We start from the raw sequence: 22,782 nt of genomic DNA, 5'->3' as shown, positions 1-22,782 counted from the left end.
GCTGGCGCCTCGACCAACGATATGGAAGTATGTGGCACGAACAGCGAGCGAGGGGCTCATAGTCGGGGCAACCCACTAAGCAGATGGTTGTCGCAATTTTTTCGGATGTTTGAGGTCAGCAATGACCGCTTGGTCTACCATACAGGCACCGTATCAAAATGAAACATAATCAAAGTCACTTCAGCCTTATCTGTCTAATACAACCCCCTCAAATACTCCCCCAGCGCCATGATCGCCATCGCCTGCCCATACGGCATCGCCGTGCGAGGGATCTGCTTATAGAACTCCAGACTATCGCCCATCGGCGTCCCAAAGCTGGTATTCTGCAGCTCGCCCTTCGCATCCACAGCATCCACCACCGCCGCAATCGCCCTCTCCGCCACCCCCCGATACTCTGCGCCAATGTACCTCTTCCGCACGGCCTTCAGCACCCCATACGCAAACCCCGCCGTCGCCGACGCCTCCACGTACGAGTCCGCATGATCCAGCAGCGTATGCCAGTACCCCGTCACATCCTGCAGCCCCCGGAGCGCCTCGCACTGCGCCGCCAGCGTATCCACCAGATGTGTCCGGATCGGATCCCCCTCCTCCATCTCCAACAGCTCAATGATCTCCGGGATCGCAATCGTCACCCAGCTATTCCCGCGCGCCCATCGCGCATTCGCGAAATTGTGCCCCCCGTCCGAGAACGTCCACCCATGGTAGAACAGCCCCGTCCGCGTATCGAACAAGTACTTGATATGCACGAGAAACTGCCTCTTCGCTTCGACAATATACTCCCTCCGTCCCAGCAGTTTCCCAATCTTCGCCAGCGGCAACACCGTCATCATCAACGTATCGTCCCACAGCTGTCCCTCGTTCTCGTTCACATACGTGACGTGCTGCATCCCCCCGAACCGCGTCCGCGGCAGCTCGTGCATCGCCCACTCCCCCCACGCTTCCAGCCAGGGCAGATACTCCGCCTGCTGCGTCTTCTCGTATACATATGCCAGGGCCAGGAACACGGCCATCGTGTTGATGTTTTTTGTGGTCCCGCCCTCGGCGAACCGTGCCGCGAACCAGTCTTCGATTGTGCGGAGGAGAGCGTCGGAGCCGGTCAGCTCGTGGTATTTCCAGATTCCGTACAGTCCGATCCCGTGTGTCCATTCCCACCCATTCCAGGACTTCGTGTCGATGATTCGTCCGTCTGGGAGGGGGAGGAGGAATTCGCCGGTTGTGTCGTGGATGGTGATGAGGTTGGTGATCAGGAGGTCGATTTTTTGGCGGATTGAGGCGGGGGAGAGCGTTTGGGGAGGTGGCATTGTGGTGGTGGTTTGAAGTTGAAGTGATGGTTTGGACCAGCAGGTTGGAAGTAAAGGTGAGTCTTATTTCTTCTCCTCCCTTCCAGAGTTGATGTTGGTACAGTCTTCCGTCTTAAATGCTCTCAGCTCGACCCCTCCAGCCAAGCCCTAACTCCGGGCATCGGGCCATCTCCCCCCGACGCCACGTCAGGTCTCTCCCTCCCCACACACCCAGCGCTGCAGATCGTTCCCATGCAGCAGGGGCCCCTGCCACCCCAAGCAAGCCTTCTCGGGCCAATCGCCCCCGTCGGACCCTGCCGTCCCCGGATTCGCAGACCTGGGGTGCTTGCAAGGAGAGTAAACGAGGGGTCGTCTCATTGGGGTGAAATTGTACGCCATGAGCCCCTCGCTACGGCAGCGAGGGGTCAGATGATGATACAAGATAAAAGGGTTCGCTCATCCTTGATGAGCGAGAATACCTCCCAGTCTGTTTATCCTTGGCTCATAAGATCGGTTGGTTAGAAGACCCCCCCCTCTCTCTCTCTCTCTGTGTGTGTGTGTGTGTGTATTTGTGTATTTGTGTGTATGCATCATGTCCAGAGAAAACATCACGCTAGAAGAGGCAGAGGCAGAGGCAGAGAACAAAGGCGTCTCTCTCAAACCGCAGGACATCTCCCACGTCGAGCGCGTCCTTTCCCCCACCGACAAGCTCCACGAAGACCTTGACGCCTCCCGCGTCGACCAGGAGGTCCTGGCATACGCTGCCCGCGGCCCTGTCGATGTCGATGAGGCGGAGAGTCGTCGTCTGCGACGCATGATCGATCGCCGCGTCCTGCTCATCATGATCGTCACGTACTTCCTGCAGGCGCTGGATAAGGGCACCATGTCGTTCGCTTCGATTATGGGGATTCGCGATGATACCCATCTTAAGGGGTCGGAGGTGTGTATTCTGACTATTTTTCTCTTTTCTGTCTTCTTCTGTTCTCTCCTCACTGAAAGAGAGCTAACTGGAAGACAGTACTCCTGGCTCACCACCTGCATCTACATCGCCGTCCTGGCCGTCGAGTACCCCACCAACTGGATCATCCAGCGCGTCCGCATCGCCAAATACCTCGGCGTCAACATCATCTGCTGGGGCGCCGTCCTGGCGCTGCACTCCGTGTGTCGCAACTTCGCTGGCCTGGTCACCGTGCGCACCCTGCTGGGTGTGTTTGAAGCGGCCTGCCAGCCCTCCTTCGTCTTGCTGTCGGGCATGTGGTATAAACGGGAAGAGCAGGCTTCGACGGTTACGTATTGGTGTGTCTTGTCCTCAAAAACCCTAACCCAAGGCTACTATCTATCACCCTCCACTCCCCTAAAAAGCCTGTCATCGTCCACTCCCCCCCGAAACAACCCACCCACTAACAAAAAAACAGGTACATGATGAACGGCGCGCAACAAATCGTCGGCGGTCTTCTAGCCTACTGCTTCAGCCTACTCGGCAGCCACCGGGTGCTCAAATCCTGGCAAGCGCTCTTCCTGAGCTACGGCTGCCTCTCTATCCTCTGGGGCCTCTTCGTCCTGTACTGGATGCCCGACTCGCCCATGCGCGCCAAATGCTTCTCCGAACCCGACAAACACCGCATGGTCCACCGCGTCCGCGCCAACCAGACCGGCCTGCAGAATAAATCCTTCCGTCCCTATCAGGTGTGGGAGGCGCTGTCCGATCCTCAGGTTTATTGTTATTGTGCCATTCAGGTCTTCACCGCCCTCCCGACTAGTGGGTTGGGCGCGTATGCGAATATTATCATCTCGGGATTTGACTTCACCGAGTTGCAGACGCAGTTGTTGGCGATGGTGCTCGGTGTCTATATTGTTTTTGTGCTGTTGGTTTCGGCGGCCCTGGTTAGGAGGTTTGGGCAGAATTTGTTGGTTATGTTGGGGTTTATTGTACCGTGGGTGATTCTCTTTTTTTTTTTCTTCTTCTGCTTCGTTTGAGTTTATCTTTTACAATCGTCCTGGGGGGAGATGTCTTGCTGACTAGTTATGGGTGTATTGGTAATGTGATAGCTCCTTCATCGGCACCATCGTCCTCATGACCGTCCGGAATACCTCCCTCAGCACAAAAGTCGGCCTCCTCTTCAGCTACTACATCACCCTGTCGTTCTGGTCCGCCCAGAATCTGGGTCTGTCTATGGTGACGCGCAATATTGCCGGCGCGACCAAGAAGTCGACTGTCGTTGCGGCGACGTTTGTGTCTTGGGCTGTGGGGAATGCCATCGGTACGCTACCTTACCCTACCCTTTCTTCCTCTCTCTCTCTCTCTCTCCCCCCCTCCGCTATATCTTCCACTTTTCCTTCCTTCCTTCCTTCTACGTTTCATTCTCCATCATGGAATAGATCATCCTTTCTCATAGACTATATCTATATACCCAGTCCCCCCCTTACGAAAAAAAATATAATAACAAAAAAAAAAAGGCCCCCAAGTCTTCCTCCCCCGCGACGCCCCCCGCTACTTCATCGCCTTCGGCGTCCACCTCGCTTGTTACTCCGCCATGACCCTCGCCGTCATCTTTCTGCGTTTCTACCTCATCCGCCAGAATCAGCGCAAGGATCGCGCTATGGCTGAGGCGGGGCTGCATATCCTTGATGGTGGTAATAGGGGGAGGGAGTTTGAGGATAGGACGGATCGGGAGAATGCGTATTTTAGGTATGTTTATTGATTTTTCTTTCCTTTTGGGGGGGGGGCTGCGTTGGTGAACTGTGTGGATGGGATAATGGGATACAGAGAGAAAGCGTGTTGAATGGAATTAATTCAGTGGGGTTTGTTTTGACTGTGTTTGTGCCTGTGCTTGTGCTTGGTGGCTAGGCTCTATGTGTGTGTAGGTGGGGGGGTGCTTCTGTAGAGATGCAGGGACGGACTGGGATGCTGTTGGCGTGGGGATGTGGGATGGGATATAGGATATAGGTTGTAAGATGGGATATGGGATGGATATGGGATGGATATCAATTCTGTAAGCATGCGATGTATTATCCCGGATCCTAGTATAAAAGTCACCGGAAGCTATCTAAGCTCTCCGTGCAGATGCATTATTAAATACCCTCCAGAAAAATCCAACACCCTCCTATCAGCTATCCCATCAGGTACACCCAGGTACATCAACACCATCAGCGCTACAGCCTCGACTCCTTCCCATCCAACCCATACTCCGCCACCAGCGCCTCCCCGCACGTCACCCCCGTGACATACGCCGTCGCCTGCGTATGATTGTTCGTCAACACCGGCAACACACTCAGATCGGCCACCCGGAGCCCCTGCATCCCCAACACCCGAAACCGGCTGTCCACCGCGGCATCCTTCTCCCCGGGCTTCCCCATCTTGGCCGTCCCCGACATATGCCAGCTCGACCCGAGCGTGTTCCGCCAGAACTCGAGGATGTCGTCGTCCGACTCCGACGGGGGCGCGATCAAGGTCTCCACCGTGTCTTTCGTGAAGGATGCGTGCTTCGTCACCTCGAGTGCCTGGCGGTAGATCTCGATGCACGCCCGACGGTCGAATGGGTGGGAGAGGAACTTCGGGTCGAAGAGAAGCGGCACCTCGGGGTCGGAGGACTGAAGACGCACCTCGCCGCTGGATTGCTCGTTCATGAGGAATACCAGCAGGCACACGTAGCTGTACTCTGGGGTCGCCTCGGGCGAGATCAGGTGCAGCGGGAAATGCGTCATGAATTCGTAGTGCGGCACCGTCGGCTGCTGCAGGAAGGACTGGACTGATGTCGGGAGGGCCTGGAACTCGGGCGATGATACCAGACGGTCTGACTTCAGCCACCCGGCCGCGATCTGGCATGAGTGGCGTGCCCACGGCCCGCTGCCGTCTTTCTGCCATTGCGCTAGCGCGGAGTCCATGGCTTCTGGCGAGCCGAAGAACGCATTGCGGTCGTTTGTGGCTGGGTCGCGCTTGAAGCACAGCGGCGCGAAGAAGTGGTCTCGCAGGCCCTGGCCTACCGCGGGCAGGTCGTTGATGACCGGGATTTGGAACTGCTGCAGTTGTGCGGCTGGCCCGATCCCCGAGTGCATTAGGATCTTCGGCGTGTCGAGAGATCCGGCCGTTAGGATGACTTCTCGGGATGCGAGGTCTGTGTATGATTAGTTGAAGTCTCGACGGTTGACAGCACAGGACGACGAGACGACTCAGGACGGGATAAAAAGGGCACAACGGTGACCGCACAGTTGACAGGACAGACAGGTAGACTTACATCGTGCACCCCTCGCGTCCACCCCCACGGCCTTGGTCCCCTCCAGTATCAACCGCTGCACCGGTGCCTCCGTGATGACCGTCAGGTTGGCCGGCGCCCCCGTCAGCAGGTCCGTCGCGGTGACCCTCCGGCCCTGGTGCGACGAGTTAATCACCAACGCCATGCCGATGGGGTCGCCCGAGTTGTGATCCGGGTTCCGCGCCAGGCCCGCCTGCTCGAAGACGTCCATCATGAGAGGAAGATCCTGCTCCCACTCGGCCGCGTACCCGACCTTCAGCCCGCCGCGCGACCCATGATCGGCCGTCTTCGGGGCCGCGTATTTGGCGTGGGTCGCATCGACGATGGCCCCGTTGAAGGTCTCCAGGCCGCGGAACCGAGCCTGCATGCGCTCCCACCGGAAGAAGTCGTCGTCCACCAGCGACGCCCACTGGTTGTAGTCGTCGCGCGCCCCCACGGTGTACACCCCGAAGTTGATCGCGCTGCTCCCTCCCAGCACCTTTCCGCGCGAGTAGTCGATCTCCCGCCCGTTGCAGTGCGCCTGCGGCGTCGTCTTGTAGCCCCAGTTCAGCTCGCCGTTCATGAAGGTCTGCCACCGCTGGCCATCCACGCGAAGGGCCGGGTCGTCGTTGCGACGGCCGGCCTCCAGCAGCAGCACCTGCGGGCGTCTCGCCGACCGGGCGATTGTGGAGGCCAGCGCGCACCCCGCCGGTCCACCTATATCCACATTAGCCACCCGTCGGAGGGGAGGGAGGGGGACGCTGGCACGAACCGCCCACGACGACAAAGTCCCACGTCTGATCGCCAGATGTCATTATGGTGTAGGGGGGCAACAGGTGAACACCGTCTGAGGGGAATGGTTTGGACGAACAGACAGAACCGCCCGGTCAGCAGCGCGACACCCTGTTTAAAGAGTAGGCCAGTTACACGGGCGATCGACGGGGATACAGCGTGAGACGACGGCTTGACCCCGCTTCCCCCCTGCTCAGTTCCCCCTTGCCAGGGCGGGTCTTAGACCTGGCCGGCGGTCTCGGCGAGTGGCCGCGTTGAGGGGGGCATGTGTGAGCTCTGAGGTGTTGGACTTGTTTGGTTCGGTCCGCAGTTGGGGTTTGGGGCCCAGGATTGCTGTTCCCCGGATAGGCTGTGATGGGCGCTCCACTTGGGAGACGCGGGACGATCTTCGCGATAGAGTGAGGCCAGTCTGTCTCACAAAATCATTCCACTCAAAAGGGGAGGACCGTTCATACATGTAGGTATCAATTCTGATAGCGAGCCTCTCCCCTCCCATGGCCTGCTCCAGATCCTTGTTGGCGCCGTGGCTGCATGCACAGGCTCGGAGGAAGAACCACCGAGCAGGGAGCAAGGGACCACGCCCGTCGAGACTTGTCGACTGCGATCGATGGTCACGACGGTCGGACGTGGGGCTGTAGCGAATGCGATGCAGTGAAACAGATTCCTCGCGGCGCATGACCGTCCCAGGTGAGGAGGCTTTTCACATTCCCACTGTCTTTTCTCCCCCGGGTGGCTGGACAGATTGCACCGGGGCATTCCCAGACCACGCATCTACAACCCAGACCGGTTCCTTCGGTCGCTAGGACACACTCCCATGGGGATTCCAGTTGTGTTTGTTCGTGGCCGCAAACTACCCGACTAGTAGGCGAGACGGTATAGTATCTGACAGCAAGCCAGCAGTTAGGAGAGAATCGCGTCGTCCAGCAGGGGAAGAGGTTGTGCGACGCTGCAGGTCGAAGTGGGGAGCGGTTGCGATCTCGCAGCTGTCAATCTGTCAATCAATCAATCGTGCATACCCGAGCTGATGTTCCTGTCGCTGCAGTCGGAGTCCCCGGGGGGGCAACCGATCCGTTGGCTGTCAAGGTGGAGCTTCCCCTGTTTGCTGGTTGATTCTGCTCTGGCCGGGACGCCATGGGTATGGGCATTCACTACCCAGACTGTGGGGAAGCTGATGGAGAAGAAAGACCGGGGGATGTTGGCTTGGAGAGGCCGTGGTATATAAACTGGAAAGGGCGGGTGGGTCTATATTGCCCGGCATTATGACAACGCCATCACAAAGGCACAATCACAATCGGATCTGACCTCGTTCTTTTTCATCCTGATGAACATGCTTTCAGGGTCAAAAAAATATTAGACGGTACTCCATACTAGTGCGATCACCATGTCGGATGCTGTTTTTTGGACTACCTATGTTATCGGGGCTACAGCAGGTGGTGGTGCCACTACAGGTGCCACTTACGCAGAGGACTGTAGCCCGCCATTACGCCCTGCGCGGCGTATTTCCGTAAAGCCTTCTATCCCTAACCCTGGGTGGTCGAACGGTCGGGGGATCACCGGAGTGGCAGCCCAAGTGGCAGCCCGATCTGGGCTCATCAGTGGTGGGCGCTGGACGCGATGGTCTCACGCATATCTACAACCTGAAGCGACCCATGCATGGATGGTATCTCAAATCCGCGTGCAATCAACACGGTTGGCGCAGCAATGGTCGTTAGTTCTCGCGGCCCTCGGACGTTCGTGCAACCTGCGACGCATGCCCGCGGAGAAAGCCATGCCGATGCTCGCAACCTCGTTCGAGCGCGTCCATCGGTCGCATGGGTATAATCCTTGGGGTATTGAGGGGAGGATGTCTCGACGGTGTTCTCAGGCCCTTTGCTCGACCGGTTCTATCCCTCAAGTCGATGACGGGTCGAACGCCAGCGACTCGACGACCATCCTGGGTATACAACCGGACTGAAGCATTTCCTTGGTCGACGGGTCGAGAAGATAGGCTGGTTGTCGCATCCGAGGCCAGGTGTTGAACCTAGTGCACCGCTATGATTAGAAGGATGTTGAGGGGGGACACTCCGGCTTCCAACACCAGGCCACACACACACACACAGACACAGTTCCCGACTGCGATCCCCTCATCGCCGTCCCATCGCCGAGGGACCGTGTCATGGGCAACTCTGGTCGGCTTCTGGCTGGAACAGGAAGCGTGTGGTCACCACGGAGGGAACAGACGCAAGGGACGGGAGAGGCGTGTTTCGAGGTCGTCGTATTGCCTGGTTCGGGGTGAGTTTTGCGTTCAGGCCGTGGGATTTGAGTCAGAGCGAGAGTTTGGGGGAAGGGGGAAAGGTTGAAGGTCGGCCGGTCGGATGCGACAGAGGAACCAGACGATGCATGCCTCAGGCTTTGCAAAAGTACGCGCACCAGCCACTCCAGCACAGCACTTCCACCCGACCGCAGCGCCACAGCATTCGCCTCTCGGAACGGTGCGGAACCGCGAAGGATACGGTACCGTATCACCGTACGAGCCCCGGCAGTTTACGGGGGCTGCTAAACCTGGGGGGGCCTAGTTAGTGGCCTGAGTCCTCCAGGTCAACCCCGGACTTTCTTTTCCCTGCAGCATCTTCTTCTTCTTCTACAATCCTCGCCTTTCGCCTCTCTTCTCCTCTTCTCCTCTTCTCCTCTTCTCTCCGCTCTCCTCTCTACTCCATCCTTTCCCCTCCCCGTTCATCGTCGAGGGTCTAGTCTCTCCCTCCCCTTCCCTCATTGAACTTTCCTGCCCTTTAAATAGCCCGTCAGCGGCGCCATTGGGACCCCGACCCGACCCCTTGGCCCCCGATCCTCTCCCCTTTCGCGCCCCCTTCGTTCTGCAGGCACCGCTGCACCGGCCGCCACCGACCCTCGACAACCACTAGCGCATCACCCGCCGCGGTGGAAATAGAAGTCCGGCGCCATCAATTCCTTCTTCTGTGCGCCTCCTCTGCCACCGCCCTGACGACCCGATCTCGCCCGGCCCATTCGCACACCGGACCAGGGAACCCGGTGCCGCAGGGACCCCTAGCGATCGGTTGGCCAGCTGTCGCATTGGGGAGATAAGGATGCCAGTGAAGCCGTGGCGTGGTTGCAACACTCTTCTTCCCTCCCGTCGCTCTCGTCCAGGAAACCATGACTCCGTTCGCAAGTGACCACGGTGGTTTGTGAGTTCATCCTGACATGGCGCTCTGCTGCATCGGCCAGCCATTTGGGACCTACACATCTGACTCGCTCTCTCCCCTCGTCACCTCGACTCCGCGGACGCGACGGCCTCATCATGTGGGATAACCTCTCCATCCCGCCCGAGGGCCTCATCGGAGGATACCAGGGGGGCAGCATGGCGATCAAGATCCTGATGGCCGTCTTCAGCGCCATCGCGCTGTACAACGCCATCGAACTCGTCATCCTCATCTTCCTCACCTTCACGCGCTACACCGGCCTGTACTTCTGGACCATGCTGCTGTCCGACGTGTTCGGCGTCATCCCCCACGCCGTCGGTTATTTGCTGGAGTTCTTCGCCATCGGTCCGCTGTGGTTCGCCGTCACCTTTTCCACCATCGGCTTCTACTTCATGGTCCCCGGTCAGTCGGTCGTGCTGTATTCCCGCCTGCACTTGGTGGTGCAGAGCCAGACCCTGCTGCGGCGGGTGCGTTACCTGATCATCTTCGACGCCATCGTCCTGCTGATTCCCACCACCATCCTCACCTACTCCACCATCTACATCCGCACCGACCCCATCATCCGGGGATACAACGTCATGGAGCGGATGCAGCTGGCGTGGTTCTGCGCGCAGGAGATCCTCATCTCGATTATCTACATCGTCGAGACGGTCAAGCTGCTGCGGCTGCGGCCGGACAAGGACCCCCAGCGGCACAAGACCATGTACGAGCTGATCGCCATCAACCTGGTGATCATCCTCCTGGACGTCGCCCTGCTGGTGCTCGAGTACGTCGGCCTGTACACCCTGCAGACCACGCTCAAGGCCGCGGTGTACAGCGTCAAGCTCAAGCTGGAGTTCGGGGTGCTGCGGAAGCTGGTCTCGCTGGTCAATACGCGGCACTCGGACTCCAGTTCCTCGGACCGGGAGGAGTTCCCCAACTTTGTGGACCCGGACCAGATCACCGGCGACGTGACGCATGCCACCCGCGCGGACGGACGGCCGCCACAGTACCCGTGGACGGCGATCTCGATGGACAGTCTGGCCCTGTCAGAACGACGACGGAGCCGAAATCCCACCTCCCTGGAGGTGCCCCGATCTCCGTGACCTCCTGTTCTCCTGCGAGGCTTCTTCAACCATCTCGCATTCGAGATCACTAGCGCCCGAGGTCTTGTGAACCGACACAGGCCTATGGTGCTGCGCATTTGGGGCGATTCGCATGCCCCTAGGCCGCTTGCTGGGCTGGACAGATGCCCCCCCCCCCCCCCCCCCCCCCAGGCCACTCGCCGGTGCCCGGAACCCGTCTGCCCAAACCTGACGGCATTGCTGTTCCGGGACCATCAGACGCCGTCTAGAACTGACGGTGTCCCTTTCACCTAAGATTTGGTACATCCTGGACCTGCACATATCCCCACCATGTATCCATATATCCTTCCGTATGTCTTTTTCTTTCCTTTGTTTTCTGTTTCCTTTGCCGTATCCTCCACGGAGGCTGTCTAGCCGGGAGTCGGGATTCGAGGGGCGCGCGCGCGAGAGGTATATATATCTATGTAGACCACGTTAGACATGAAATAGAACCACCCCGCCACGGTTGTCGGGGGGGGATAGACGATGTACCATTCTAGGAGGGTAAGCGAGCGACCGCGTAGGTAATTGCAGGTTCGCTCGGGCCCAGCCCGAGCCGTCGGAAGGGTGGATAATAATAACTAATGGCCTCGTCTCGGGAGCCGTGAGTCGGGACCCATACGTAATGCGGCGGCGGCGGCGGCATGGGCCAGCGTCGGGTCCGCCCAGATCGCAGTTTCAGCCTTTTTCAGGCCGGGCCCGGAATGGTCGGGTGGAGGGTCGAGTGGGATCGAGTGATATAGGGAATAAACAACAGACAGAGCGGTGAGGCCCCGGTGCCTGAGGCGACGGCTGCCGATTCCGACACCGCCTGAGTATTATTACCTATTACTTGGGTATGTACTGCATGTACTACGGTAGTACGGTACCTACTAGGTAGGAAGTACAGGACGCATACATCGCATTGATTCCTATCCTCCCTGGCCGATCGGGACGAGTCTATTAATATAATATCAGTAAATATTCAAGAGTATCTTATAACTAAGTACTAGTTAGATAAAATATTAAATTATAAAGAGTAAGTATCTCCGATCAATATATTATAGTTTTTAATTAATATTGTTCTGCTATATTATTATTTAATTATTGATTTTATTATAGTACGAGTCTATAAAAGATATGATCCAGGCAGATCGATCGTGAACGCCGTCCCCACCTGCATGTGAGATGCATTCGAGCCTGCCCGATCTTCTAGATACACAGTTAGATACTTAGTCCTGCTGTCAGCAGCCACCGAGTCATGGGCCCGGCAGTCCGTACCTGACTCCCGGGATGGCTGCTGCATCGCATTGTCCTGCCGGGTTTCCCCCCCTGTCGGGCGTACGTGGCACCTGTCGTTGTGGCGTAGATAGTATCTGCATGCCTCTCTCCCTCCCTGTCAGCTGGGAACTGGAACTGGAATTGGATCTGGATCTGGAAACTGGCAGGACGGGTTATATCCGACCCAATCAAGACCGGGATGGGGAGGGCCAAATTAGGGGCCTTTTTCAGTTACTGCTAGATACTAGTAGTAGTACTAGTAGTAACTACTAGTAGTTGGTAGTAGGCACTTGCGTCAGACCCCCCACCCCCCGGAACTTGCTACTATCAGCATCAGCATTATTCATAGGGATGGATTGGAGTAGTCTCACATCATTCTCACTACTCCGGACCCCCAGAATCGCGTCATGATGTTATGCTGACTTCACAGTCTGGTCGGACATGTTTCGAACACGATCCGTATTCATCATTACACAACATCCTCGGGCCTTTACTCTGATCCATGCGGGTTGAAACCCACCCATTATTATTATTCATTTGTGTGCAAAGGCCAAGCAAGGCCAGGCAGCCTCAGGAATAAGGAATTACCCGACCGCCGAATTTATCGTTGAGGGCGTCCGCGCTAGCCCGATCCGAGGTTGCGGCAGCACGGCCTTCTGATTGGCAGGAAGGCCTTCCGGTCGAGAGTGGCCGGCCTTTTGGTCGCCAAATAAAAAATTCCAACTTCGTTTCCATAAATTCTCTCGGGCGGGATGAGCGGTGGGGAGCCCTGGGGAGAAGAGGGGGGGGGGCCGATCGCGGATCGGATTGGTCCCTGCCAACTTTCTGGCCACAATGGGGGAGCGCTAGCCCGAATAGGTAGCCCGACCAGCGAGTACTTTGGCGGTCATTGGCGGGCGGGGTGGACCCACCGCCCACGGGGGAAAAGACGGCGAAGCAACCGATTCTGCGCCCACGGCGCCGGAACAAATCTCCAGTCGGACTGGACTGTGAATGGTGAGGGGCTCAGCATTCACGAGTAGTAAGTATCGTGATCGAGTCAACCTCTCCCTCTCCCTCTCCCTCTCTCGACCTCTCGACCTCTCCCGCAACATCACCGCCTATATCGCTCTCTATTATCGTCCCTGCGTCATTTCTTCACTAGTGGTTGACAGGTACCTCCTTCCTTCTGTGCACCCCCCCCCCCTCCCCTCCAGAGTTGGTATGTTTTAGGCTCCCTCCTGGCACGCTCATGCATGGCTGCCAGGACGGTGTGTTCCACCACCGCTAACTCGATTTCTCTACTCCAGCACACTCTCACTCTCACTCTCACTCTCTACCATCACCGCACTCCCTCGATCCTTCGGTCCTCTGTCCTATCGCCCTTCCTCACGCCATCCATCCATCGACCCGCAACCGCCTCCCCCCACCCTTGCGATTGCTATATACTGTGTGATCGCGTCTTGCCAGCGACCCATAACCACCCCCCCCCCCCCCCCCCCCCTCGCTCCGGCGCTCTGGAAGGTGCAATCGTTCGACGCCGAGCACTCCCATCGCTGATGTCACCGCCCATTCCCTCTCACCACCCAATGCCCCGTTGACCTCCCTTCCTTTCCCTTCCAGCTATGTCCTCACACAACGACCCCGCCCCGTCGACAGGCCACAGCCCCGATCACGATCCCCCCACCGCCGAGGTCTCGCAGGCCCCGAACGGAGAGCGCCCCGGCGCGGCGCAGGATCCCCCAGGCCCTTCGCACCATGACACCGTTCGCGGGACTGACCGAGTCTACCCCATCCGATCGATCATCTCCGTCAACCCCTCCTCCGCCACGAGCCCGCCCCAGCCCGATGCCCAGGGGACTATACATTCACCGCGGAGTGGCGCTCGCTCCTACTCCATCATCGATGCGCACACCTGGGATCAGTTGAAGTCCCAGCCCAGTTCCAACCCACAGACTGATTCGTCGCGGAGTCGTTCCCAGAGTGCAGTCGAGTCAATCCCCGGGCAGCGGTCGCATCAGTCGCCCGATGTGCGCTCGCCCACATCGAATCCCGACAGCTCGACGGGCGCGAAGGACACGAGTCCCCCCGACTCGGATCATCCGGGCCTGTTCACCACCCGGTTCCAACATGTCATGACGGATGGGGGGCATGCCATTATCACGGGCAACACCCCAGATTCCTTCCGCGCCTGCGAAGATGAACCCATTCGTATCCCGGGCGCGGTGCAGAGCTTCGGTGTCCTCGTGGCGTTACGGGAGCCCTCCGAGGGCGTGCTGCGGGTCCATGTGGCCAGTGAAAATTCCGAGGCCATCCTGGGCCACTCCCCCGGTAATCTCTTCGCGCTGGAGAGCTTCACCGACCTGCTGCAGGAAGACCAAGTCGACATCCTCTTGGATCATCTGGACTTTATCCGGGACGATGTCTACGATCCTGCCGCGGATGGCCCGGAAGTCTTTATCCTGGCGGTCAATAACCGACTGGGCCGTCCGCGCCGGTTCTGGTGTGCCATCCACGTGCATCCCGACCACCGGGACGTCATAATCTGCGAGTTCGAGTTGGAGGATGATCGCATCAACCCGCTCAACGTGGCGGGTCGGAACACCCCGACCACCCCGACGGATACGCTGGGCTTCGAGTTCACCGCTGATAAATGGACCGGCAGCACCGTCAACATCAGCCAACCGCTGCGCTTGCTGCGGAACGCGCGCCGGAGACGCGGCGAAGCCGCGGCTATGGAGGTGTTCAGCATCGTGAGCCAGATCCAAGATCAGCTGGGCAATGCCACCAACATCGATCAGCTGCTGAACGTCTCGGTGGGGATAGTCAAGGAGCTGACCGGATTTCACCGGGTGATGATCTACCAGTTCGACAGCGAGGCCAACGGATTCGTTGTGGCCGAGCTAGTCGACATGCGCATGACCAAGGACCTGTACAAAGGACTGCATTTCCCCGCCGCGGATATCCCCCGGCAAGCCCGGGACTTGTATCGCATCAACAAAGTGCGCCTCCTGTACGACCGGGATCATATCAGCTCCCGCTTGGTGTGTCGCAGCGTCGAGGACCTGGAGACCCCGTTGGACATGACTCACGGGTACCTCCGGGCCATGTCGCCCATCCACATCAAGTACCTGGCCAACATGGGTGTCCGGTCCTCCATGTCCATCAGCATCAACGGAGCCCGTGACCTCTGGGGCCTGATCTCCTGTCACTCCTACGGTGACTCCGGCATGCGGGTGCCGTTCCCCATCCGAAAGATGTGCCGCTTGATCGGGGATACCCTCTCGCGCAATATCGAGCGCCTCTCCTACGCCTCGCGTCTGCAGGCCCGCAAACTCATCAACACCATCCCCACCGACGCGAACCCCTCCGGGTACATCATCGCCTCCTCGGACGATCTCCTCAAGCTGTTCGATGCCGACTACGGCGCACTGTCGATACGCGGGGAGACCAAAATCCTCGGCAAATCCACCGAGTCGCAGGAGATGCTGGCACTCATCGAGTTTCTCAAGATGCGCCAGCTCAAGTCGGTGGTGGCGTCGCACCACGTCAAGAAGGATTTCATTGATCTGCATTACCCCCCGGGGTTCAAGGACATCTCGGGGATGCTCTATGTGCCCCTCTCGGCCGACGGCAAAGACTTCATCGCTTTCTTCCGGCGCGGCCAGCTAACGGAGATGAAGTGGGGGGGCAATCCGTATGAGAAGATCATGAAGGATGGGCACCTCGAGCCTCGTAAGAGTTTCCAGGTCTGGAGTGAGACAGTCGTCGACCAGGCGCGTGAATGGACCGAGTCGGAGGTCGAAACCGCTGCGGTCCTATGTCTGGTGTACGGCAAATTCATCAAGGTGTGGCGGCAGCAGGAAGCTGCCTTGGAAGGGTCGCAGCTGACGAAGCTGCTCTTGGCCAACTCGGCCCACGAAGTGCGAACGCCCTTGAACGCCATCATCAACTATCTGGAGATCGCCTTGGAAGGCGCTCTGGACAAGGAAACCCGTGAGAACCTGACCAAGTCCCACTCCGCCTCGAAATCCCTCATCTACGTGATCAATGACCTGTTGGATCTGACCAACACCGAGAGGGGGAGGAACCTCATCAAAGACGAACTGTTCGATCTCCCGTTGTGTTTCCAGGAGGCGACGGCGATGTTCGATGGCGAGGCCCAACGCAAAGGCCTTCGCTATACCGCCATCGCGCATCCAGGGCTCCCCACCACCGTCATGGGCGATGGCAGGCGCGTTCGGCAGACCATCTCCAATCTGATCTCGAATGCCCTCCAACACACCTCGTCGGGCGCGGTCACGGTGGAAATGTGGCGGGCGCCCGTCGCCCCCGAGCCCGGATTTGCCACCATCCACATGACGGTGCTCGATACCGGATCGGGGATGTCGTCGACGACACTGGAGACCATGTTCCAGGAACTCGAGCAGGTATCTGCCGAAGACGACAGCTACTTCTTCGACCGTGATCCGAACAATTCGTCTCCAGCGCCCAAGGACGCCACCGAGAAGGGGGTCCTCGGGCTGGGACTCGCCCTGGTGTCCCGCATCGTGCGGAATACTCACGGCCAGCTGACGGTCCGGTCCGAGGAGGGAAAAGGCAGTCGCTTTCAGATCTCGCTGCAGTTTGCCACGCGGGACGAGGAGGAACCTCTGGGTGAGCCGGAACTTCCCACTCCTCCGAGTCGGGACGAGGAGGGCTTTGTTCCCTTCTCTGAGGCCAAAGAGGAGTTTGTGCTGGTCGATCACAGCTCTCCGGCCCCATCGGAACGCTGGCGGCGCAGCGGTAGCCTCCGGGAAGGGGGTAGCCAGTCTGGCGGCGAGGACACCAACACCCCCGATGGAACGGCCGATCAAGCGCAGCTTCCCTCGTCTGGCTGTCCCAAGCTCGTGACGCTGCCGCCCACCCCCCAGGCCCCTGAGCAGCCGGAGGTGAAGGAGCTGAAGGAGCCCTCGACATCCCAAGAACCCCCCACCTCTCACCCCGAGCCGGCGATGTCCACGGAAACTGCCCCTCCCCCTACCGATCCAAAGCCCCCTCTCCCCGGGACGTATCGTGTGTTGGTGGCCGAGGACGACCCCATCAACGGCAAGATCCTAGAGAAGCGGCTCGGCAAAACCGGCCATACCGTCCATCTCACACTCAACGGCGAAGAATGCGCGGCTGCCTACCGCGCGGATACCCAGGTTGACCTTGTGTTGATGGACATCCAGGTAAGACTCGCTCGGTTGAAATTCCCGACCCGTGCTAATGGCCGCAGATGCCGATTGTCGATGGGATCAACTCGACCAAGATGATCCGCCAGTTCGAGCAGACCTCCGATACTGCCACCCTCTCTCCGATTGCGAGGCGGAACCACCGGGTCCCGATCTTCGCCGTGTCGGCCTCACTGCTGGAGAAGGACCTGCCGCTGTACGTCGACGCCGGCTTCGACGGGTGGATCATGAAGCCGATCAACTTCAAGCGCCTCAGCGCGCTCCTTGACGGCCTCCAACAGGACGATCCTCGGAACCAGGCCACCTACTACCCGGGCTGCGACTGGGAACAGGGTGGATGGTTCAGTCCGACCCCTCCAGAAAAGCTGTAATCAAAACACCTTTCACCTACCAACTCTCACCAACCACTTCCTTCCCTCCCTCTCTCTCAGCCAACCTCAAAATTGACAACCGCCTCCTATATTTTCCGCCCCGCCTTCCCCTAACCCAGTGCGGGGCCCAGAGCATCGAGCCCACTGGGCCGCCACGATGATGAAAACGAACGATTATTCCGAGGCGTCGACTGACCTGACCTGACACAGTCAGTCATATCCATCTTGCGCCCTCGCCGTCTTAAAAATTTCCTCCATTTGTGCCATGTATACCCCATTAGTTGACTGCTCAGACATAGATCCTTGTTCTTTTTTTGGGATATGGGTCCGTCGAGACGGTTTGTTTGGTTCGGTTTCGCTGGTGTCACCCACCCATCATTGCATGGTCGTGTCATGTCATCTTATCTCATGCCATCTTATTTTATCTCATGTCATGTCATATTACTTCATGTGTCATGTGTCATGGTCTTTCATGTCTAGGTCTATGAGCATACGTACAAGCCAGATATCAAACGTTTTTTTTTTTTTTTTTCAAATGGACGTTTTCTATTTCTTTTTTCGATTTCGATTTGGTGGTTGCCTTCCGGGGGATGTGTTATTATTAGTATTCTCTTGATGAGGGATGATACGATGATACGATGAGATAATATGATGAAATGAAATGTCAGATGACACGAGACGATATGTATGTACGTATGTATGTATGTATGTATCTATCTATCTGACCATTTCCAGAATGATCATTCATTTATTTATTATGGTTTTTGCTTTGTGTTGGTTGGACTGCGCTGCTGATGAACGATTTTGAGGGAGAGAGAGAGATTTTGGTGAATTGTAATGTCTTGTTTGTATTGTTTCTGGGTTGGGTTGGGTTGTCTGGTTTGTCGGATTTGTGTGGGGGGTAGGGTAGGGTAGGGTAGGGTAGGGTAGGGTATGGTGTGATATCTGGCTAGAATGGAGGCTATGGTGGTGCTTTGCTTAATCAATTACTGATCCTGAGAGATGGGAGATGGAATAAATTGGTTGACTATGTGGACGATTCTACTCCTCCTCTCTTTGTGAGTTATTGTGGTTCAATCGTGGTATTATTGGTGGTTGTACTCTGTCTAAGACAGCTATCTGTGTGTGTATGTATGTATGTATGTATCTATCTATATCTATATCTATATCTCTATGTGTCCTGGACATACAGGATATCTGGTCATTACCGAGTAGGGATATCAATGGGTCTAGTCTGGTCGGGCCTGGTCTGGTAATATTTGCATTTGTAGAGTTATTCCTGAGCTGCGGCTGGTTGTTGAGATTTAGAGAGAAGAGATAGAGGTGGAGATAGAGGTGGAAAAGAGACATAAATACAAATAGACATATAAATATGAATATGAATGTAAATAGAGAGAGAGAGAGAGAGAGAGAGAGAGAGAGAAAGCTGACTGGACAGATACATACATACATACAATACATACATAAATAGGCAGATAATATATAGATAATAATGATACGAGTACGTGCGCGTATACAGAGACATAAATGAATGACTGACGGACATAACATACACACATACAGCGTTACTTGTGGGGTGGGGTGGTATTGATATCTGTAGGGTGGAAATAAGGGTGCAGGATATGGGTTGTGAAGGGGAGGGGGGGGGGGGGTTGCTAGGGTGTAGACACGAGGTCTGACAGCAGACTCCCCCTTTGTCTCTGCGATGCGGTAGAGGGAAGGTGAGGGAGAATATATTCGGGGGTGAGAAGCAGGAGGTTTTGTTCAGTGGGTGAGGGGTGTTGGGTACCTGTGGAGTGAAGGAATGAGGGTGTTGCTTCATTGGGTAGCCAGTACTGAGGGGATAACGGTGTTGGTTCTCTGTGCTTGGGATATGCTAGCTGATATGGGAGCTGCTCATAGCCGCCTCGACATCCGGCTCGTGGCTTGCATGCTCTGGGGTGAGGGCGCGAGGAGGGGTGGTCACGGAATCGGACTCAGCCGATGTGATTGAAATGCTGTCGTCCCCGTGCGGAAGGGTGGAGGAATGCGGGTGAGGACGTGGATGTGGACTGGGGCGAGCTTGGGTCTGGGTGGTTTCAGGGTATTGCCGTTGGGTTTGCGGCTGAGGTTGCGATTGAGGGTGCGAGCTGGCACGACGCTTGGGAGCTGCGACCATAACGGTCCCGACCGGTGCTGTAAGGTCTTGGTCCAGCGGTAAGGTGTCAGTGCCCGAGGACCCGACGCGGCCGGTAGAATGCACGAAGCGAATGAGTTTGTTCAGGCAGGCGAATTCCACTTTGACTTTCAGGCTGCTGGCGAAGAGGATGAAGCCCGCCGTGATGGGTCGCGAGACCACGAACTCCAGCACCACGTTCGCTGTGTCGAGCACAAACGCCACACTTCCACCCACGATCAGGTAAATAATCACCTCTCGGGTCTTGGTGCCTCGGATGTAGAGCAGCGGCCGCAGGCTTCGAGTCGCCTCGTATGCAAATATGATCAAGATGACGAATTCCCGCGCACAGTACCCCACCACGGCGATGTGCCCGAGGACGAGCTCCGGCTGGATGTAGCGTGGGTTTCGGGTGACGGCCGCCGCAGGTAGTAGGATCAGATGCGGTACCTGGAAGGCCACCACGCTAGCGATGATCAGGTACAGCAACCAGCGAGGCCGACGGCCGCCGGTAACCAGGTTGATCCGGGAGTACAGGATCAAGGAGTTGCCGACGCTGATGATGCTGTAGACGTAGGCGAGGCCGACGGCCGAGACGACCGCATATTTGATGGGATACCAAACGAAGAGAACGCAAAAGGGTATTGCGCCGAGCGTGCTGACGATGCTGACCAGTATGCTCCAGAAGTACATGCCCGTATGGCGCTTGAAGACGGTGAAGACGAGGATGAGCATTTCAAAGCCAACGAAGCCCGCAATGGCAAGAAATGCCGTCACAGCCAGTATCTGGTCCCAAGGCACTAGGCCTTCGTATTGCGCTCGTCGTCGCAGCTGCAGCCCTGCTGTATACTCCATACTTGGTCAGTCACTCTATTGTGTGACATGAAAGAGGCTTGTTGGCAGCGACCCGGCCGGGACCCCTGCAGTGAAGAAACCGTCGATTATAAGAATAGAAGCTGGCCATCGAGGCTCAGATCGACCCCCAACAAAGAACCGTATGGGTGGGATGAGACGGACCGTCCGAGGCAGGCAGATCACACAGAGACAGATAGGGTATTGGTATCATCGCCTGCGCCAGGGTCGCCCAAACATGACAGCCATCGTAGGTTGAGCTTTGACGCGGCAGTCCATGGTAGCGGTTCGGTTCAGCCCCCAGAACAACGCGATTCGCTGCCTGACAGCGGTTGATTAAGGTTCTGATAGGTGCTTACGAGCTGCGAACATGGAACCAAGAGGGGTAGCGCAGCATCGGTGTCCGGCATTTCATAGGGCAGGGCCCTCCGAGGGGATGTTAAAGCCTATGGAGGCCGTGATAGTGAGGGCAGGGAACTGAGCTATGGATTGTGGATAACGGATGGTGGTGAGTGCTACTATGGGTTCTGGATGGTGGCGATGGCTGTGGATAGGGGATCGAAGGTTCTCGACTTGAAGCAGGAACTCTTCATAGCCCTCCATTGTCCCGCTGACTCAAGCTTCCGCTGACTGACAAAGAAGGCTTCGTGCTTTGTCTTTCCTGGAGAGAAAGGATGATTTGGTGGAGGTTAATACTCCAGACCAGGGAATGCAGGTACATTATGATCCGATCCCCGTCCCTGCTTGCCAATGGCCCGGGGGTGGGTAACTGGATGACTGACAGAATGACTGCCAGATAGACACGGACCACCAGCTCTGGAACCGCCGGTGCGCTCGGGCCCGTGAGGAACAAAGAAGGTGATGCACGGATTGCTTGTTGGTCCGTGGCCGTGACACGGGGATGTTTCTTCCGACAAATCGGGGTCCTCACCCACGGCTTGCGATCGTCTTGCTCTAGTAATAGATAGTAGTAGCTCGTCATTCTATCCTCGGCTAGCCCCGCGCTGGCACCGGGGTCTTGTTTATGCCTTCTTCAGGGCGTCCGTGGTCCGCAGCAGCAGATCCGAGGAAGTGGTCAGTGCCACTGATCTGTGTTTTGGCAGACAATCTTCAGCCACGGTCACTATGACCCTTTCGCGCGGCTTGCAGGAACCTGGGAAATGCAGAAGTATCCAGCACACCCTATCTCATCGCTCCATGAAGCCCGACCCCTGAATGCCACGGAATAGAGGATCCATCCAATGCTGTCGTCGAATATTGCGCCTGGTCGATAAAAAGTCCGACCCTCCGTAGTGGGGACCACTACACTCAGTTGAGGAACATTGATCGACGCCTAGGATGTATACCCTTATTTGTGAATGACGTGAGGAGTTGGAAGGCCACTGGATCCTTCCATCGAACTCCGCCCAGCACCGAAGAGAGCACCTCCAGTATATCAGTCTTCAAGAGTCCAGACGGCGACACTACGCGCGGCATTTCCGAGTGGCATTCCCATCCGCCACTGGGCTTTCGTTTCCACCCCGCAGTTAGTTCAGCCCCCTACCACTGAGGATTGATCAATAACAAAACAACGCGCTGCTCCGCCACGTAAGTTCCTGCGCATGGGTCCTCGTCCCAGACCTGCCCTTAGAGTCCTCTGGTATTGCTCAGGGAAGTGTCGGGACTCCGACCCACCTAGACTATCTGATGGAAGGCCACTGACGCAATGGAACCTCTGGCCTAGGGCCTTCTAGAAAGTATTGACCCCGCGATGCTTGGGTGAAAGCACGATCCGATCCTTCGCTCTCTTTGTTTCTTTTCGCTGTCGCCAACCGAGATATTCATAAGCTTTATCGAATCTATAGTATAGCGCAGTCTATAGGAAGCCATCGTGTTGGGGTCCAAGCTCGTGGCGCGTCGTTCTCCGCGGGCTAAGAAATGGTATCTCCACTATCCCGTTAACCCGTCATTCCGGGTTGGAGGTCTAGAAAGGGCTCGCCGCAAGGAGACAAAACAGACTATTGCAAACTGAGGGATGGTCTCTATTGGTGGGGTTGTGGTCGGATGAAGAGTCTCTTGGTTTGGAAGATGATGGTTGGTGGCTGCCCTTCTCAATAAGCGAAAATATATACAGTGCGAAAGGCGGGACATCCCGTAATCGAAGGTGAAGAAGGTACGCGCTCCAGCTTCCATCATCCCGACTATTGTGAAGGCTAATCTGCCACCATCAGGTAAGCGGAAGCATGAGACCGGAGGCTGGGGTTGGAGGAGGGGAAATACCACCAGACACAACCAGACACCAGGACGATTAGCCGAATGGTCGGGTATTTTCTCGAGACATGGAAACTCCACTGCGCGAATCAACT

The 22,782-nt window shown here is 57.0% G+C and overlaps 8 protein-coding genes across 8 annotated transcripts; 4 read left to right on the top strand and 4 right to left on the bottom strand.

Annotated features, from left to right (window-relative positions):
• Positions 1-147: 147 nt before the first annotated feature.
• BO70DRAFT_363957 (glycoside hydrolase family 88/105 protein) lies at positions 148-1,373 on the bottom strand. The gene has a single exon (XM_025543688.1). The coding sequence runs from the start codon at positions 1,299-1,301 to the stop codon at positions 195-197; it is 1,107 nt and encodes a 368-aa protein (XP_025397346.1). The 5' UTR covers positions 1,302-1,373; the 3' UTR covers positions 148-194.
• BO70DRAFT_388671 (putative 2-ketogluconate transporter) lies at positions 1,328-3,982 on the top strand (the record flags this gene model as incomplete). Its single annotated transcript, XM_025546002.1, has 6 exons — positions 1,328-1,357; positions 1,948-2,220; positions 2,299-2,576; positions 2,696-3,214; positions 3,330-3,541; positions 3,738-3,982. 6 exons carry the CDS (start codon positions 1,328-1,330, stop codon positions 3,980-3,982), a joined length of 1,557 nt encoding a protein of 518 aa, XP_025397345.1.
• A 451-nt stretch (positions 3,983-4,433) lies between these two features.
• BO70DRAFT_372627 (GMC family oxidoreductase) lies at positions 4,434-6,327 on the bottom strand (the record flags this gene model as incomplete). Its single annotated transcript, XM_025544865.1, has 3 exons — positions 4,434-5,395; positions 5,516-6,229; positions 6,285-6,327. 3 exons carry the CDS (start codon positions 6,325-6,327, stop codon positions 4,434-4,436), a joined length of 1,719 nt encoding a protein of 572 aa, XP_025397344.1.
• A 116-nt stretch (positions 6,328-6,443) lies between these two features.
• Positions 6,444-7,447, bottom strand: BO70DRAFT_95645 (uncharacterized protein). The gene is made up of 3 exons (XM_025548878.1): positions 7,321-7,447; positions 6,760-7,186; positions 6,444-6,690 (listed from the first exon to the last, which is right to left on the bottom strand). The coding sequence occupies exons 2-3, from the start codon at positions 7,073-7,075 to the stop codon at positions 6,524-6,526; spliced, it is 483 nt and encodes a 160-aa protein (XP_025397343.1). The 5' UTR covers positions 7,076-7,186; positions 7,321-7,447; the 3' UTR covers positions 6,444-6,523.
• BO70DRAFT_95598 (uncharacterized protein) lies at positions 7,334-8,458 on the top strand. Its single transcript, XM_025548877.1, has one exon. It carries the CDS (start codon positions 7,686-7,688, stop codon positions 8,256-8,258), a length of 573 nt encoding a protein of 190 aa, XP_025397342.1. The 5' UTR covers positions 7,334-7,685; the 3' UTR covers positions 8,259-8,458.
• Positions 8,459-9,454: 996 nt separating this feature from the next.
• On the top strand, positions 9,455-10,703 carry BO70DRAFT_381099 (uncharacterized protein; the record flags this gene model as incomplete). The annotated part of the gene is made up of 2 exons (XM_025545444.1): positions 9,455-9,486; positions 9,527-10,703. The coding sequence occupies 2 exons, from the start codon at positions 9,455-9,457 to the stop codon at positions 10,584-10,586; spliced, it is 1,092 nt and encodes a 363-aa protein (XP_025397341.1). The 3' UTR covers positions 10,587-10,703.
• A 2,659-nt stretch (positions 10,704-13,362) lies between these two features.
• Positions 13,363-17,171, top strand: fphA (putative sensor histidine kinase/response regulator). The gene has a single exon (XM_025543687.1). The coding sequence runs from the start codon at positions 13,469-13,471 to the stop codon at positions 17,138-17,140; it is 3,672 nt and encodes a 1,223-aa protein (XP_025397340.1). The 5' UTR covers positions 13,363-13,468; the 3' UTR covers positions 17,141-17,171.
• A 1,901-nt stretch (positions 17,172-19,072) lies between these two features.
• BO70DRAFT_363953 (uncharacterized protein) lies at positions 19,073-20,404 on the bottom strand. Its single transcript, XM_025543686.1, has one exon. It carries the CDS (start codon positions 20,318-20,320, stop codon positions 19,307-19,309), a length of 1,014 nt encoding a protein of 337 aa, XP_025397339.1. The 5' UTR covers positions 20,321-20,404; the 3' UTR covers positions 19,073-19,306.
• Positions 20,405-22,782: the final 2,378 nt, after the last annotated feature.

This window comes from Aspergillus heteromorphus (assembly GCF_003184545.1).
Source record: "Aspergillus heteromorphus CBS 117.55 chromosome Unknown BO70scaffold_21, whole genome shotgun sequence".
In the NCBI taxonomy this organism is placed as follows: domain Eukaryota; kingdom Fungi; phylum Ascomycota; class Eurotiomycetes; order Eurotiales; family Aspergillaceae; genus Aspergillus; species Aspergillus heteromorphus.
This window is presented reverse-complemented; position numbering and strand designations above follow the sequence as displayed.